The 17,542-nt window shown below is 39.5% G+C and overlaps 1 protein-coding gene and 1 pseudogene across 1 annotated transcript in view; one reads left to right on the top strand and one right to left on the bottom strand.

The window, feature by feature from the left end:
* Mctp1 (multiple C2 and transmembrane domain containing 1) overlaps window positions 1-17,542 on the bottom strand; it is a 606,101-nt gene that overhangs the window by 172,907 nt on the left and 415,652 nt on the right. The window contains exons 11-12 of the mRNA XM_004625433.2: window positions 10,802-10,988; window positions 5,823-5,916 (exon numbers count right to left, since the gene is read on the bottom strand). Of these exons, the coding sequence (XP_004625490.1) occupies window positions 5,823-5,916; window positions 10,802-10,988 (281 nt within the window). The remainder of the gene's footprint in view (window positions 1-5,822; window positions 5,917-10,801; window positions 10,989-17,542) is intronic.
* Window positions 15,451-17,542, top strand: part of LOC105741031 — a 5,364-nt pseudogene continuing 3,272 nt past the window's right edge.

The following is a 17,542-nucleotide window of genomic DNA, read 5'->3' as shown; positions in this document are numbered from 1 at the left end:
TTTTTTTTTTTGCATTTCTAATTAGAATGATTATTTGTTTTTAAAAATGCAATTGTTGATAAAAGGAAATATTTTTAAGTAAGGTTTAGTAACATAAAGGAGGAATAATGCTTTTCTTCTTTGTGATGCTTTTTGTTTAGTGCTATCTGTAAAGAGATTTTAAAGCAATTTATAAAGTATTAATACATTTATGATGGATGTGATATTATTTTATAAATTATGCATATAATTTTGATAAGAATGTCAGGTGTTAGGTATTTATTGATGAATTATAAATTGCAAAACTTGTTCCTCAAAGTATACTAGCTGCTTAAAAGACTTCTACACTGTAATTATTCAAAAGCAAGTGGGGATAGCATTAGCTTACATAACAGAAAAAAGTCATACTTTGGGAAATCTTCAATACATTTTGCGATAAAATAAGGGTTTTTATTTCAAGTGATGCAAAATTTAGTCTATTTGCATATAGTTTTCTTCTTTTATTTGAGAAATTCTTTCACTCCTGATAGTCTACACATAAGAAGTGCTTCCATCGTCTTTCATAGTCCATTCAGGTGAACCACATAAAGAGTAAAGGTCATACGTATTCTCTTTTTCCAACATAGATTTTAAATAATAATAAGATATAAGTCTGCATTTTTCAGATACATCACTTTAAATATGATAATGGCACCTAAAGAAATAGGCTATTAAAAATTCAGACTGTTGCAATCCTGTAAAAGCAGCTACCTTCCCAAATAGAGCAATTGCACGCTGCAGGCCGCTCAAAGCAGCGATCTCACGGATTTCATGCAATTTGCGAGAGGAATCCACAAAAGTTATTTTTTTTTAAAGGACAAAGTCTAGTCTATGTTATGCATAGACACTTGGTATTTCTGCAACTTTATATAAAACTTTCTGAGAGCAGACTTGGAGGCTTCTGTACTGTGCCTTTTCATTTTCTTTCTCTGAATAGACCCATAATATTCAGGGAAAATACCAAGAATAATAAATCCCAATCTCTGTGTAAAATATACCTCCACGACACACTCAAGCTGGAAATCAGAGGAGCCAGTAAAAATGCAGGCAGCCTACCGATAATGAGGTCAGAAATACAAATAAATTTACTTTTAATGAAGACTGGAGGCACAGTAATCAAAGTGTTAAAATTCATTTCATGCATATCTCATTTGCTTCTTAGCTGATATTTACCACGCAATTCTGTGAGAAACTAGAGGCCTAAGATGCTCCAGATAAATGGCTCAATTAATTGTACAGAGGTAGACCTCTTTGAGCTGAGCCAGAGCTGTGAGCTCTTTATTAAAAGCACCATTCTGTAGCCCCTAACCTTGTTCCTTGACTCCTCTCTGGTTTCCAATTTAAACAAGTCCCCATGCGGCCTGCTCTAAAGGGCTTTGTCTCCCTGTCATTGTTAAGAGAGCGAAGGCATCCTGGAAGTGTGAAATCAGACCTCATGAGTTGAACGGTTCCCCAGGGAACGCTGGACTGCGCAGAAGGTCAAAGTCATGGGCCGGACTATCTCAAAGTGTCTGATCGCCCGGCTGTGACACAGCAAGTTGGGGGTGGGGGCCAGGCTGAAGAGGACTGAAATTGAACACATCTTAATTAAAGCCCACAGACAGCAAAACAAAATGTTTTCTAGGCAGCCTGTCAAATGGGGCTTAAATTTAGCTCTGCTAATGAATCTGAGCTGCTAACTGTTATTTCTTAAGATAATAAGACTCTCACGGAAGCTGATAAAAAAAAAAAGAAAAAAGAAAAAACTGTAGCGTGTCTTTTTCTGCTGTTTTGTTACTTAAATATTTTCCAACAATGAAGACAGTTTTCCAAAAGGAAAACATGGGAAAAGTCTATGCAAATAAAAGGATAGTAAACATCTCTCTTAATAACTAGTAGGTTTCCTGCCTATGGGCTGATGAGTCAGTTTTATGCCTAGCCTTGTTTTAGAAAAAAAATCCTATGCTGGCTTAATGGGACCACTGCAGGGATAGACTGTGTTAATTGTAAAATTTTCTCTCTCTTGCTTTTTCTCTTCTTCTTTTCCTCCCTCCATTGTTTCCAGAGAGGGATGGTACATTTGTTAGCTAGATCAATTCAACTGGAGAGGAAGAGTTCGATATTCATGTTCTTTTTAATAGGGTAAAATAAGGCAGGGTATTTTGGAAGGGCTTCGGAGTTCTCCAACATCACTATTCCTGAAACCGAGTGGCTAGTCTTCTGGAGAGGCTATGACCTCTTCCTCGGAGAAAAAAAAAAAAAAAAAAAGCAAAAAACAAAAAAACAACCAACCCCAAAATGGAAACCACACACCACAACCCAGGGAAGATGAAGGGGCGGGCTGAGGAGAGGACCTCTTTTCTTTTTCTTGTCTTAGGCTTGAAAGAACCGACAGGACTGGCCTAAACACTCAGCAAAGAAAGCCTCCCTCAGCATAGAAGACTTGCAATGCTCACTTGAAATGAGGCTGTGCTGGAGGCACACAATGATCAGAAGCTAGAAAAAACAAGTTACAACAACCGTTTCCCACCACTCCGAAAAACTCCGGGCTGCCTCTTCTCTCAGTCTGTCCAGTTTCAGCAGTGTAGAGAATCTTGCCCGGCGAGCACAGGGCCTACATTCTCTACCTAGGTTTCACTTTGATGGTGTAAAAAACGTTAACCTTTTCACTGGTTAGCTGAAAGGTAAGTAAGTTGTATTGAGCGGTATTTCTCTGTGACTCCAACTTTTTCCCCTCATGAAGAATTTAGCGGACCAACGTCTCAAACCGGAGTGCCACTTTCTCAGGCTGTGAAAGGCTGCCCACAATTTGACTGAAATTTCAATCCACTCTTGTGCCTTGTTCAATGCGTGTGTATGTGTGGGAGTTGTAAATTGAGGCCTTAACCACCAGAGTTAATCTCTTTTTTAAATCTGTATTAACCTTAATGATTTGAAGTGTACTGTCCAACACTGGGCTATTGAGACCGAAGAAAAAACTACCCTCAACTATCAACAGTTTATTAGGGGCTTAACTGAAGTGACCTACTGTAGTAGTATTCAGCTGAACAAGGCCATGGACTTTTTGTGGAAAGGGAAAGAATTGAGGGTTTCATTAAAAAGTAATTTGTGCTTTATACTCACTCATTCAAAGAGAGTTTCAATTGCTCTTTATTCACAGAGTTAATACAGTATCGCAATGTTTCTCAATGAATGTGTTGTAACAAAAGAAAAATTTTACATTTTGAAAGGGAAAAAAATTCTTTGTAACAGCAGTGAGATTGATGGCTACTTAAAAGATTATGGAGTCTTTCTTTGCTGTACTCATGTTTAATGAGGGAATATTAAAATTTAAAACTTTTTCTTAAACAATGGAAGTTTAACTTGATGTTCAGATCATTAAAAGTATTTTGAAAATAGAAAAGTTGATCAAATATAAGTTTGTCTTGTTAGACTTGTCTAGAAAAAAGCATCACGAAATCAACTGGAGTAAGAGCTTCGTTTGTACTGTATCTGAAAGTATTCTTGTGTGGGCAATCAATGATTTAAAATCTCCCTCTTCAACCTGCAACCCTGCTCAATAAGTGCATATTTGGAGATTGGAAGACAGCACTATTCACCTAATTGCCTCTTTCAAACTATGGTTTCATATTGTAAACAGTTTGGCTATTGCTATCCACTGAGATGTGTATTGTATCATTAAAATTCTTCTTTGAATTGAGTAAGAGAGAAAGTATTCAAAGAGCTTATTTATGCCCCAAATGAACTAACAAAGACCAGGAAGCATCAGGACATATCTATATCTATATCTGTATCTGTATCTGTATCTGTATCTGTATCTGTATCTGTATCTGTATCTGTATCTACATCTATATAAATAGATACAATTTTCTTTCAGAAGAAAAATACCTTAAAAATAAGTTCTATATGCAAATGTTTCTGACTTAAATACATCATCATCAACTTTTTGCACTGTCACAGATGTCATAAAGACCACCAAAGGTCCAAGAGTGAACAAGGTCAAAGACTGAATTATCCACTTGCCCCATGAATAGCTCAACATCTCTCTGTTCAATTCAGAACCCATTAGATTATAAGGTCAGCATGGAATGAAAAATCATTAGATTTATATCCCTAAAACTGGAAGAAAAAAAAAAAAAGGAGACTCTGTTATTTAGTACCTCCCCCATTAATGTTCATTTTATCAAATCAAAGTTAGGTCTCACTGATTCCCTCAGGGAAAGGCTATTGTTACTCACATCAATTTACATAGACCCATTAGGAAGGAAATATCTCTATTTTTTTCCAGCTTTGAAAGAACATGTACTTTAACTTCCGTAGTGGCATATAGGCCAACTAGGTTAATATAGTTTGCATATTCATGAAGTTTTAAAATCAATGACAGCTTCTTTCTAAGAGAAGACAAACTTATACAATTGCACTCAGGTTGAATAGTGAGCAGGTAGCTACACCTCTGAAGTAAGGGTGGTTGGCTTTTTCTATTAGAAATTATTTTGCCCAGATTAATTTGCTTATAGCTGTACCAAAAGTAAAATCTATAAAAATGAATAAACAGCATCCAGTAATTGTTTAGTACAAGGATCTAAGTCTGAATATATGCAAAGAGAGGTAGCATATACAAACAATCTCTTTTCTACTATTGTTATTACCCTTATTTTGAAAAATAACTGACATTTGCTATTGCCTTCTTGGCTACAAATGAGTCAAAGGTTACCTCTTTAAAGACTATAAACTTCCAACCTTTTTATTTTATCATACAAAACATAGTCACTTGATAATATGTAAACATTAAACTTGAATATATCGCTGTTTTGAAGCAAACATCAGCTATTATATTTGGAAGGCAGTGATCTTTTAATTTGATTTTATCTTGTTGAATGAATTAAAGAAGGAGACAGACAGTGATTTGGGATGGTAGGAAAAGGACATTTCTTTCCTTTGAGCAAATCTGTTACATCTTTAAGGCCATCTTAATTAAAATTTACCAGGGCAAGCATATTTCTGCAAATAGGGGGATCTTTCTGGAAACAGGAAATTTGCACAAAAACTGGTCAAGTTAGCTCTATTAATGTCCATCTTGCAATAGATAATTTGATTAATGATGTAAATACTCCCAAAAGCCTTATATTAAGCATAAGTGAATGGTCATGCTTGTAAATTCAAAACAATGATAGTTGCCACTAGCCCATTTGTTATTATGTTATTGAAGTTGCAATATCAAAACTTTAAGAGGCAAAAATAATCATGGCATTTTTATAAGCCTGTTTCTTGGCCTAAAACTTTCAAATATTTAAGGGGCTTAATTTAGATCTAGAGTTACCTCTGGGATGGGCTGAGGAATTTGAACAATTATGTAATTGGAGCAGTGACTCCAACTGCAATAGTTCACACTAGTTACTGATCACTGTGCATCTAAGCTTTTCAATGAACCATGCAGTAGATTTTATGCATGCTCATACTGTAGGAGTGTATGCTGCCAATGAAGCTGATACTGTCTGAGAGAAGACAATTCAGCATTGCTTCAATATGCCAAAATGACAATACCTGGAAAAATTACTCCCACTACACTGATTAGATTTTGTGGGTTCCAACAATTCAGAAGATATCTTGCTCTTCATTATTTATCTTCAACATATCATCCTACATTTTAAAAAGCAGAACTGGTATAAAAGTCAGAGTTCACCAATCATTGTTGACATCAAACCCAAATGTTTGTATTTAATCTACCTACTTGATGATCCACTTAGGTAAAGCATGGGTCCAACTAGCCCTAGAGCTTGTGTATTGCTTGATAGGTGCAGCGGGAAAACAGCGTCATTCCTCACCTGTGACATCAGCAGCCATCAACCCTTCTGCCCTGATGACTTTCACCTGGAGAAATCCCACGTCTTTTAAGTTGTGAAATATCCGAAGTGGACTCTGAAAGACCCCAGCATTGAAATTAGGAAAGAAAATTCTTAAAATTCTCAAAAAGTATGCTGAGAAACATTTTTATGACTTTCCTCAGGATGTTACCTAATGGGGTCAAAAGGGTACATGTATTTAACTAGTACAAATTACCCTTCCACCATCATAGATGTACTCACACACACGCGCGCACACACACACATACATACATGCACAATTACATAGATAACTTTTGCTATGTAAGAAATTCTGAGAGACTAAAAATACTACATTTACATCCTATAAATGATTACCAATATTTGGTCAACATAAGGTTCAGAGTAGAGGCGTCTACTTTCCTCTTTCAAGGCCCTTACTAAGTCGTTCCAAGAAACCTTTCACCTCTATGTGATTTGGAAACCAGTGGTTCTCAGTATTGACTCTGAAGCTGTTGCACTCTTCAGCTGGGGGGTGAGTACAAAAATCAACCTTAAAGTACTGTCATTATTTTTTCTGCTATTTTCTCCTTGGTGAATTTTGGAAATTGCATGTACCCGATGAGGGCTAAATGACCTAAAGACACTGCTGATATTTAATCAAAAGGTATGTCTGTTGAGCCACAGAGATAGCCCAGCAGTCTTAACACCTGCCTAGGCAAGCGTAGGGACCTGGGCTCCATCCCCAGTAGTGCATGCCGTGCCTGTCCAGCCAGGGCACAACGAGCCGGCCACCAAGGCCAGGCGTGGTGGCACACGCCTGTACCAAATACATAAAAAAAACCCATATGCATGTTATTACTCTTTTCAAGAAAAGACACACATAATATTTTAAAATAAGGCAAATTGATGAATAAAAGTAAATCCAAAAGTAGAACTTTTTCTTAAATTTATTGTTTAATTTGCTATTATGGAACCCGTAGAAAGATGAAAAGTTTGAAAGAAGCAGCAAATGATAAAAATATTTAACTTTGGGTCTGTGGGGTAACCTTATGGTAGAATACCTGCCTTTAATACACTGGCCCTTGGTTTAATCTTCAACACTGGAAAAAAATGAAATGATTTAATTTTATAAATAAATGCTGGTACCATTATAATGAGCACAGAGCTGAAAGACGTGACAGCACAAGTCTAACTAATGGGCATGAACGGTTGAGAGGGAAAAAGGCACTCTAGACCACTGGAATGCCTTTGTGTGTCTACTCTTCAGAGTGGGTTTCCTCTGGAGAAGTCAGCACTTGCATTCAAAACTTGAAGTCATTTCTCTGTCATCATCTGCAGAAATGTTTTCTGATCAGGGATCATAACTTTTGCTTGGCCAAGTTGCGCATTAAAGTGTAGCATTTTAACTGGAGTGAAAAGCATTTCCTGCCTTGTATAACTAATGTCAGGATCCCCAGAGGCCAAAGGGTCCTGCACTAGGAACTGTACCAGCCCCCTCTGAGTAGTACAGCTTACACTCAGGCTCTCACCTTGGGACAGTCAGCAAATGAAATGCTGGTATGTGTGTAATCTCAGCCTCACTTTTTAAAGACAGTGTTTAGCACAGGATTAACTCTTAATCTTTAATTGTCTTTAAACAGTTGTTTATCACCAAAAATCTGTTTTAAATACCCAGATGACAGGTTTAGAAGACGCACTTCTTTCTTCATTTAAATTCCCATCAATTAAGGACTTCAGGACAAGGGCTTTAGACAACAGTATTGCAATTCTGAAGCTGGGAGGCATGCTGTATGCCTAGAGTGCCAACTGAGGTTGGGCAGCTTCCTGTGGCGCAGGTTACCCGACGTCATAAGCCAGGTAAGTTCCCTACAGGAATGATGGAGAGTAGTTTTATCAAAGGTTTAGTACTTTAAATTTCAGGAGTAATCTGCATCAAGTTTCAAGGCGATCCACACAAATGTCATCGGTGCTGGGGTCTGCAATCCCTGTGCTCTGTAAGCCTACGGAATGCATGGCCCTGTGGGGCTTCAGGTCTATAGCGTCACTTTCTGTTGGGGTGTGTGAGGAGGTCATAATTGTTCTCCAGGACAGCTGACACTTGGTAATTTATAGAAAATTTCAAATATTTAGACCAGTGGCACACAAATTATAATAAGAACCCCCAAAAGTGAATAAATATATCTGTTTAAAATATAAATTTAAGGAATGCTTCAACGAGAGCTATTTCTGCCTTGTTGTTTAGAGTTATTTTAGGAGGCCACAAAACCTGCACGGCTTCTGAAGCCAGAAATTTCCATAGCAGAAGAATCTATGATTTGCTGTGAATCCTTTCAGCCCTCAATAGATGGGAAAAGATTGAAATGCTCTGGAGAGGAGTCCTCTTTATTTTTTTAATGAAAGGCTGTATAATATATTTTCTCTATGGCTGCAGCAGCTGTCAGGGAGAGCAGCGTAGTTCAGCTCTATTACGGGCGAGGCAATACCCCATCCTATGGCACTGAGATGCTCCGAGGGGCCAGAGCTGATTGACAGCTTGTCACCGTGACGTCTTATTCCATCTCTGTTATGGAGAAAATTAATGTCACACCACCAGCCTTATGACTCGCTGTCATCTTAGAACTGCTCACCTTTTATCAATGCTCCAAATAACATTTCAAGCCCATCGTCTCACGGTGGACAATCCGGTCAAGGGACATTAAATCAGATGACTGTGAAATGTCATAATAAAAATGGAATGCTAACAACTTCTTCTCTAAACTAGCTCCTCTGGTTTTTAAACTGTGACAAGGGGGAGCAAGGGTTCAGCATACCCGTTCTGAAAAGGTCATACAATCGCTCTTGGTCTACTACCCATTACTACCCACCCCCTATTGACCTTCCCTCCTTCCCTCCCCTAAAAGAAGAAAAAAAAAAAAAAAAAGAAAAAGAAAAAATGGAATTAGCCATCTTTTCAGAATGTGGTGATCAAATAATGGCTCACACAGGAAAGTCTGCTTAATTCGCAGCCTCTTATGTTTAGCAGTGAGCAGCTACACAGCAGCATCGGAGAGGCTGTTCAGGGCTGCGTCGCAGCAGAGTAGAGGTGAGCCATCTACTTTTCTAGCCAAGATCAGTGCCACATCCAGTCCTTGACTTGAATGTCAATTTTGAAAATAGACATGTTCTTACAGGAAAACATGGAAATGATTTTTCAAATATGTCGTCTCCTTTACGTTTACCCAAACAAGGGATAGTTTGGCTATGATGTGGTATTCATTCATTTCGTAATCTGGATAATGAAAAGGAAACACTGTGAAGTCCTAAGATACAGTTCTTTGTCCTGGTCTTGCTGTAATTATGACACATGAGTTATACTGCGTATCATTGCTTCTCACCAACATGTCTCTAGAGGAAGGTGCAAGCCTGCGCTAGGAATTCAGGACTATGAAAAGTCTATTTAATCCTGGTTCACTTTTAATATATTGAGTGTAATATAATGTGAACATTAGCTGGGACATCCTCATAGTATTTTGGATGTTATTGAGACAATGCTTGAAACAAGGTGGAAGAGCAGATACTCAAATTCTGGATGGTCATGCTCAATTCAGGAAGCCTATCTAGAAAAAAAAAATCAATAATAGATGGATCATTTCTAATTACCCAGGCAGCAGTATCTTCATATATGGGATAATATCAAATAGTAATCCATTAACTATAGCATTATAATACCTAAAAGAAATTTTATATTGATATAGAAATTAATTCCTTTACAATGGTTTTAATTTGTAGGGCTTACTTCTGGTAATAGGAGAGTACATTTTGGTGGGCAACAAAATGTGAAATAATTTTCATAATTGCAATCACATATTAGAAGACACCACAATACCTTGAGCTCTTAGGTGGTTTAAAAATGTATACTCTTTAGCCTTGCTAAGTCACCTCTATTAAACTGTTTATGATAACACCACTGGCAATGAGTTGTACAAGCATTAGCACACAGCTGATTCAGTGCAGATAGCTAGAATAAATTTGCTGAAGCGCACATCCTGCTAATCTGTTTGAAGAATATTGTAGAGCATTAATACCAGCACTTCATGTTATCTGCACAGCCCGATAAGGTACATCTTTATTAAATTCAGTTATTGAAAGGATGTCACTCAGCAAATAGGAATATTTTTTTAAAAAAGAAGCTATTCTTTGTTAGTCAGAGCTTAGTTTCATGGCTGAGTGTCTGGAGAAGTCTTCTAAACACCTGGCAGCATTGTACAATGCAAGCTTTGTGATTTTAAGTGGAAAAGCTTTTTTCTCCAGCTTCATGGGTACTGAGGCATTTACTTTTCCAGGCCTCCATGGCGAGAAAGTGGTGGAGTAAGAGCTCCCCTCTCTGTTGATTCAAGAAAACTACACAGTAAGAAAGATACTGTGAGAGGATGCTGGGAAAAAGGGAAGATCTGGTCTTAAATAATTGGATTTGGTAAAATAAGGCCTCTATTCTACCTCTTCCATGGTCAATTCAAAGGAAGGAGGGTTCCTTGTAATTACATTTTACATTCAATGTTTAAATTAAAGAAATGAAGTGAAGCTTTTTTTTGAAGAGTTAAAAATAAAATTCACTTCTGTGAATATTTTCAAATGCAACACTTCTAATTAATGTGTCATTAACCCCACCTGGAACTTGGAAAGACAAGGACATCTTAATTGCAAATACAGAGTACGGAGAAACAATTTCAAAGTAATGCTGTGTAAACTTGACTTTCCTTAAGGGAAGTTTCCCTGCAGGACAAATTCACTGAGTGGAATCCAAGTTCCAGAGCTTGCTCTGTGCCTGGCTCTGGAGAAGACCAAGGGCAGAGACACTGGCTGGAGATGCCAGAGCTGCCTGAGGTTGGAGCGCCCCAGTCCTCCACCAGACAGCTCCTCAGAAGTACATCTGTGCCCCAGTACATTGGCTGGAACCCCGCCTTGTCACATGGACTCTGGAAGGAGCAGTGCGTACGTACGTATCTCTTTAGTATCTCCTCGCGCTCCTTCTGGTCTTCCAGGGAGTTGGCGGAGAGATCAGAGATGCTGACGGTGGCCGAGGCGGTCAGAGTGACAAGCAGCACCAGGTGTCCCTCACCCTCTTCCAGCTGCAGCTCCAACTTGTGTGTCTGTTCCCTACTCAGGGCCGACAGGTCCACCTGACATCTAGGAACAAATGTTTTCAATCAACCAGTGTGGTGATTGTACTGCACCAAACAGCTGAAGGGTGGGCTTCCCAGAGCTGTGTGAAAAATGAATCAATGCTAATAGTGCTTGGGCCACCAGTAGAATATGTCTTATTTCAGTGACATTCTTCACAGCATCCGGACATGATTAGTTTTGTATTTGCATATTTTCTGTAAGATACAAAGAGCATCAATCTAAAATTTAGTTATTAGTCACTGTCCCCATATTCATAAAGCAGCATGACTTCCTGTTCTCAGGTGGCCTAAGGAACTAAAAAAGAGAAAGTGGCTTGTAGAAAGATTTATGGGCAGGGTCTAAAGAGGCAAAATACCAAGTGTCTGAATTTTTGTGTCATTTTTTAAACAATGGGTATTCCTCTTCACTCATGTTCATTAAGCAGAAAATAAAATATGTACAATGGTGATATCACAGTTTTATGCTTTGAAAACTAGGCCAGTTGAGTCAGTATGCAGGCAATCTAAGTAAAAACCACAGATTCCCTGAAAAAAAATGTGGTCCACGTGTTATATCCTCACAGTGGTTTCATTCCATCTGTTACTCTCAAGCTAAAAACCTTTTGAAGCGTTTTCATAAACATGTTAACTGGTAGTCAGGTGTGCTGACACATGCTGGGGATCTCTGTGTTCTGAGAGACTGAGGCAGGAAGACGTCAAGTTGGAGCCTAGCCTGGGAAATTTACCAACTTATGGGAACACTGTCTCAAAAAAAAAAAAAAAAAAAGGTTTGGAGACATAGCTCAGTGCAAAGGTCCTGGGTTCAGTTCCTAGAACTATATACAAAGGAAGGAAGAAAAGAAGGAAAGAAGGAAGGAGGGAAGGAAGAAAAGACACAGTCAATTGATCTTGAAAGGACTAACCACCTCAGAGAAGGGCGGCAGATGTGAATAAAAGTATTTGACACACGAAATAGCCTATTACAACAATCAGCGTAACCATCGTACATAAATAAGGCAGTGGGATGCCCTACGTTCAGGGCTGGACTACATTTTCTCCCTTTTCATTCCTCTGCCTCTCTATTGTCATGAACTGGGCCCCACAGCCTGAAGTTGGGGTTCACTGAACTAAAGCTTAAGTTTCTTTTGACTTCCAGGGAGCCACGGTAGCAACTGGATCCAAATAAGGCGGAGAATGTTGGTGGAGAGGTGAAGACCTAATGTGACCGCCGGGTCAGCAGCAGGAGATCCGTGTGCTTACAGCTAGCTGTGACCAAGGCCGGGAGAGGTAAGAGTTTCTTGGAAAACTTTCTCCAGGTGAGGGTGTACTTCCAGGACCTCCCGGTTTCTGCCCACACCACAGCCATCTTGGCCTGCTCTCACACTGTCTTCTTAAATGCTCAGTAGTGCAAACACATATGCAATGCCTTACCTAATACTCTAACAGTAACAAGAAGTGACTGCTTATGAAGAACACCTGGTAAAAATTGAGAGCAAAAAAGCACAGTAGTGAACAGCAGCCACTCCTGAGGATTTCCTAATAGAAAGGAAACGTGAATATGGTTTTGTAGGTCTGTCCAGCCCCAGGCTCAGGGCCTGGCCCGTCCTTGTCAGAAGCGAATGGCTACTGGGCTTACAGCAGGAGTATGCTACTAGAGGACTGGACAGGATGGGAATATACCAGTACCTGGGGTGGGGTGGGGAGACAGTGGGGAGCCGGAAGGGACTTCTGCGCCCCCTGTTTTCTTTTGCTTTTTCATCTCCACCCACTTTGCCCACATATTTCCCAGGCTGTTCCTCACTTATTCTTTCACAGGCTGCTGTGGCACTCTGACACACTGCTGTGCCCTGACTCCTTCCAGAAGATTCCTTCTTCCCACCCCCTGCTCACAGCCTCCTCCAGTGGTAGGCAAAGTGTGCTCAGAATGATTTGCTGCAGGCATCGCCGATGCTTTCAGAAAGAATCTGATCTACAGATTGGTTGCTTTTTGCTTATAGTGCTGAAGAAAAGTTTGGACTCTAGATACAATCATTTTACATACAGAACAAATGTTCTCCGAGGTAAGCACTGTCCCCCATGCTGCCCGGTAGTCACAGTCACCACATCTCACCCAATTACTCTGCCTGGTTCGGATAGGCATAAGAAGTTGGGATCCCTGCCATCTTCAATTTGCCAATGAAAACACGGGGGGCCCAGGAAGTTCCAGACTTCATGGACATACACAGTTGTCAGCAGTGTCAGAACTGGATCCCTCCAATCGGGAACCCCAAGTAAGCTTTTCCTCACCCCAGTTGTCACTAAATGACCTTCCACCTTGGAGGAAGTTACATTGTTAGCAGCAGTTCTCAAAGGGTCTAATATCTAAATGTGGTTTTGACAGGAAAAAAATACTTCAATTTGCAAATGTAGAATTGTGTTGTTTTTACCAGAATGCTTTAAATATATACATAGATGAAGCAGGCTATTAGCTATGTTCCTGCAAGGTGACTAAGAAAGCTTCCTAACTTAAGTTTTAAGAACTATGAAACTAGTGAAACTTAAATGAGCAATATAAATTTATAGGGAGTATAATACTTTTCCACAACAAGTACAATTTTCATTTTGAATATACGCATAGAAGTGGGGAGAGGGTGGAAAAGGAAGAAGATGAAAATGTAATGGGATGAAAATAATCGGGGCTGGAGAGATGGCTCAGTGGTCTAAAGCACCTACTTAGAACAAGCTTAGCAAAGCATTAGGGACTGCGGTTCGATCCCCCAGCACCACATGCCAGCCCCGCCCCCTGGTGGGCTGAGCTGGCCACACACACCACACACACTCTGTCTCTCTCTCTGTCTCTCTCTCTCTCTCAAATAAATAAAAATTAAAAAAAATTGTTGATAAAAAAGAAAATAATCAAAATGTGTGCTATGCATGTACCAGTGTACTAAAATAAATCTCATTATTCCATTCCACTAACCTGAACCAATAAAAAACTAAATCACAGCTCTTGTCCCATCTTTAGTGTTTCAGAATTTTGACTTCAATAATTCTAATGTAGAAAGTATTATTTACAGAAGTATGCTGGATAAGAGACTGGTAGCACCAAGCTTCTAGTTGAGGTTGCACAGACCCCCAATTTATCTAATAACTCTCCACAGGAATAAAATGACATTTTCAACGTGACCTACAATTAAGGCAATTGTTCACATGAGGATAAGGTTTGTATTACTGCTTTAGCAATGGGCATGGAACAAAATTATGGCTTGAGGTAGGTGGAGAAAAAGCAAATATTCAAGGACAGAACATCTGAGATACAGTCTACAGTGGTGAAAACATGTCCCCCGTTGCTGGGGGACAGAATTCCTCTCCTCTCCTCGGCTCACTTGCTCGGTTCAGTCCAGCACAAAGAAATGATCCACTGTATTCCAGATGTGGAAGTACTATGTGGACATCTGATAGTTCAGTTCTGGCATACAGGGATGGTTTTATATTGTTATTTCTATGAAAACACAAAATTCAAAAACCACAGACACACACTTATAAACTCCAAAAATACGTTTACAGAGGGAAGAGCCTAGAGTCAGATTCCCTTGGTTCTAGCCCTTCATTTTTCACTAATTAGTTCTATGACCTTTTCAAGGCAACTCATCCTCTTGAATTTTACTTTTCTCATCTGCAATTATAAGTTAATTGAACTAGATGAACTTTAAAGTTTCAAAAATCCCAAATCCCATGATTTGTTTTAAACCTCTCCATGTTTACATGTGCTACACCTTTCTTTACAATTCACAAACCAAAAGCCCAAAAGAAGAAGTTTATCTTATAGACAGTGAAATATTATTTCTCAGATGTATTACTGAAGAAATCTGAATGTAGGTGCAAAAAGCAATCTAATCTAATCTAATCTAACATAATCTAATCTACTCTCAGATTGCATTGCCAGGAACACTGGCTATACCTATAAATTTACCATGTGAGGGAGTGTGCATAAGGGGGCTGTAGATTTTCTTCTTTTATGAAAGAATAACTCCCCTTATATCTGTTTTACATTGCAGGCTCCACCCATGTGATATGGAAGCTTATGTGACACGTTTGAGGCACCACCTCCCTTGATTCTCCAGGAGCCAGGTCTCCTGGGCCCTTGAAGCTGGTGCTGTGGCTGTGGGGTTCTCTGGGCCTCCTGCTCTTCTTTTCCTTAACCAAATGGGCTACTGCCATGCATTTAGGCCAAGCACCACTTGCCTGGAGTTTCTAGCTTTGGGAGGCAAAAACCACACTGTGGCAATGAGATTCAGTGTCCAGATCAACAGCTAAGGAGGCCAGGTGAATAGTGCAGAGGTGGTCTTCAGGTGGGTTAGCTTGGACCAGTGGGATGGAGATGAGAAGGTAGCTTCTCATGTGTCTCCCTTCTTGTGGGCTATTCTAAAACATGATTCTGTTTTACCTGACTGCTGTCCAAGTAGGTGTCCCGCTAAACTACATCTGTATCTCTGAAACAGGAAACGATGACCAGCCTAGTAACCAATGATCTTCTACTGCTCTCTAGTCTTCCCTGCCTGGAGGTATTTGTCTCACACTCTCACTGTCTTGGACTGTATCTCTCAGTAAATCATCAGCACCTAATTGTTGCCCAGAGTTCTATCTCAAAAGAACCTAGCTAAGGCAAAAACCATGGACACAGGGCTGGGGATATAGCTCAGCTGCACAGAGCCTGTCTGAAAAGTGCAAGGTCCTAAGTTCAATTCCTGGTATCAAAAATAAAACAATTCTCCCTCCCCGCCAAATGGCACAGTTTGCCCTTTATAGTGATGGATGTTGAGGACACACACCTGACCATGTCTTTTCCCTGGATTTCTGACACCCATGAAATATCTTTAGGCAGGCAACAGTGCCCTCCACAAGCTATCACTGATTTGTATGTCACTTTCTCATGCATTTGTACCTGTCATTCGGATGGCTTATAATCTACTCAGCATCTATGTGAAACTCACTTGTTTCAATAGGTTTGGATGGGCATCCTCTGCCTGAGATAATACGTCTGTCTGTCTGTCTGTCTGTCTGTCTGTCTATCTATCTATCCATCTGTAGGAACCTGTTGGTATCTTGGTGTGATCTGTTGTACCCTGTGGAGCAACCGTGGCAAGAATGAGGAAGAGATAGGCAGGAAGAAAAGAGCTGGGTGAGGTGGTAGCCTGTCTGCCTTGTTGGTGAAAGGACCCCTGGACAACAGTAAGGGCCTTTATTTATACCTTTGTAAAGTTGTGAGACACAAGGTTGCCTAGTAACTAATAGCCCCCAATGTCTAGGCAGGGTTTTCTTTTTTTTGATTGAGGTAACTTGACTGTTTTAGGAAATGAAGCTTCATCTTGTCCTCTCACATATGATTGACTTTTAGGGTTAGCAGCTCTCAACTTCTATCTATCTATCTATCTATCTATCTATCTATCTATCTATCTATCTCTATCTTTGCTTGGCTAATTTTTACTAATTGTCATCAAAATAACCTTCAGCTCTCTTTTCCAGTATTGTGAAACATCTTGAGGGCAAGGCCAACTTATTCCCAGCGCCTAGCACAAGACCTGATTGTTGGTGGTGCTTTGTAAGGATTAAAGTACTCACAGACAAATAGGGGCTGTCAGAGAGGTACTAATGATTGTGCCAGCGCTAAGGTTCTCAATCTTCTGTGTCTACATTGCTCTATTGTCTGCAGAGACAGCAGGCTGTATTTCCCAATGCTCATTCATTGATTGACAAATTTTCTTTTTTGGAAGGCCTTCACACTGAGCTACACCCCTAGCACCCTTTTAATTTTTGAGACTGGGTCTTGCTAAGTTGCCTAGACGGGGATTGAACCTGTGATCCTTCTGCCTCAGTCTTCCAGACTGCTAGGATTACAGGTGTGCACCACCAAGCCTGGCTGCAGTACTTACTAAACAGCTTTGTGTAAGATCTGTTAGATTGAGGGAAATTCAGCCCCTTTTAAGCCTTCTAGCTTTTCAGATCTTTATTTCCAGAACAACCACAAAATAACAACATGTTATTTGGCTTCCAAATACACGGCCAGAGCCCTTAAATTTTAATAGAGCTTAAGCAGCTTTCCTCATTTAGTGAACTTAGATTTTAAAGAACTAGACCTCTTTTTACAGTTAAAAGAGCTCAAAATAGCATGACAACATACTTAGAGTTTTTTCAATTCTTTATATAGTCTAGATAGTCTTTTGTCTGAAGGACAACTGGCTAAATTTTTTTTTCCCACCCTGTGGGTTGTCTTTTCCCACTGCCTCGATTTCTTTTGCTATGCAAAAGCTTTTTATTAAGATAGGATCCCATTTGTTTGTTTTTTGTACTATTTCTCATGCAATCTGGGTTGTGTTCATGAAGTATTTGCCTATACATATGTCTTCATGACTTCTAGCTATTTTCTCTTTTAGCAGATTTAGTGTTTCTGTTTTAATATGAAGGTCTCTGAGCCATTCTGATTTTAGTTTAGTGCATGGTGATAGACATGGGTTTAGTTTTACTCTTCAGAATGTGCATAAGCCAGTTTTTCCAACACCATTTATCAAAGAGGTAATCTTTTTTTTTTTTTTTTTTTTT

This window comes from Octodon degus, unplaced genomic scaffold (genome assembly GCF_000260255.1).
Source record: "Octodon degus isolate 3935 unplaced genomic scaffold, OctDeg1.0 scaffold00009, whole genome shotgun sequence".
Classification (NCBI taxonomy): Eukaryota; Metazoa; Chordata; class Mammalia; order Rodentia; family Octodontidae; genus Octodon; species Octodon degus.
The sequence above is the reverse complement of the archived record's forward strand: the minus strand, read 5'-3'. Positions and strand labels throughout refer to the sequence as shown.